We start from the raw sequence: 906 nt of genomic DNA, 5'->3' as shown, positions 1-906 counted from the left end.
AAAAAATTAACTTGAAAACTGACTGAAGTGTTAAAAGTGGGCAAACAGTCTGAAACATTCAAGGCACAACAGTTGACTACTGCAGTAAAATTACATATTGATTTGGGAAATAAAATGGAGAAGGTCAAGTATTTTTTTAGATAATATATATTTTTCAAAGGTAGAAAAATGTTTCCAGAGACCTTTCAAATGTAATTTTGATAGAGTGTCCGGGTTCAGCTTCAATCACCCATTCACAATTCAAAGAGTCTTTATAGTATCCTGGCCATCCTGGTGAGAGTATCAATCCACTGGGAGCTGAAAAATGGCCACCGCACGGAGCTAAAACAAGAAATCAGAAAGCGAGAATAGAACTTTTAGAACAAGTTGCAGAAATGATTGTTAATACTAACTATACTTTTTAAAATGAATCTCTGCATGGACTTGTTAAATGCTAGTTCACAATGTTTTGAAAGTAAAAGTGCATCTGGTCCTTCTATTATTGAGCGGTTATTTTCTTAAAAAAGTAAATTGCTTTTAAAACTATGGCATAGCTACACGCTCAGCATATCAGAAGAACTGATCATCCTCAAATCTCCCAATAATATCCCTTAAATACATTCTTGTGTCTCCATTATCTTCACTTTCAAAGTTTGAAAAATAAAGTTAAGTTGTTAGTTTTAGTTTCTCTTTCATCTTCGGCTTTATGTTATCAAGCACTGCTAATTCATGCTACATACTGTCTAAAAGTTTATTTTCCTTTTGTCGAGAGTCTCTACTACAATTTTGGCCTTCATCAATTCACTGATCTTCCTAATACTCCGTCTGCTAATTTCTCTCTTGCTTCAGTCTAGCTGTCAGAATCATGTTCTTCAAATTACAGTTTCATCATACCATTCATTGCCTTTCCTAGACATGTATTTTGAT

General features: G+C 33.8%; 1 protein-coding gene across 1 annotated transcript in view; it reads right to left on the bottom strand.

The window, feature by feature from the left end:
* The window catches only part of LOC109372874 (CUB and sushi domain-containing protein 3-like), a 275,626-nt gene that overhangs the window by 9,769 nt on the left and 264,951 nt on the right, over nt 1-906 (bottom strand). The window contains exon 8 of the mRNA XM_019626382.1: nt 183-321. Within this exon, the coding sequence (XP_019481927.1) occupies nt 183-321 (139 nt within the window). The remainder of the gene's footprint in view (nt 1-182; nt 322-906) is intronic.

The sequence above is a fragment of the Hipposideros armiger genome, unplaced genomic scaffold (genome assembly GCF_001890085.2).
Source record: "Hipposideros armiger isolate ML-2016 unplaced genomic scaffold, ASM189008v1 scaffold_671, whole genome shotgun sequence".
Taxonomy (NCBI): Eukaryota; Metazoa; Chordata; class Mammalia; order Chiroptera; family Hipposideridae; genus Hipposideros; species Hipposideros armiger.
Note: the sequence above shows the minus strand (reverse complement) of the source record. Positions and strands in the feature narration are given on the sequence as shown.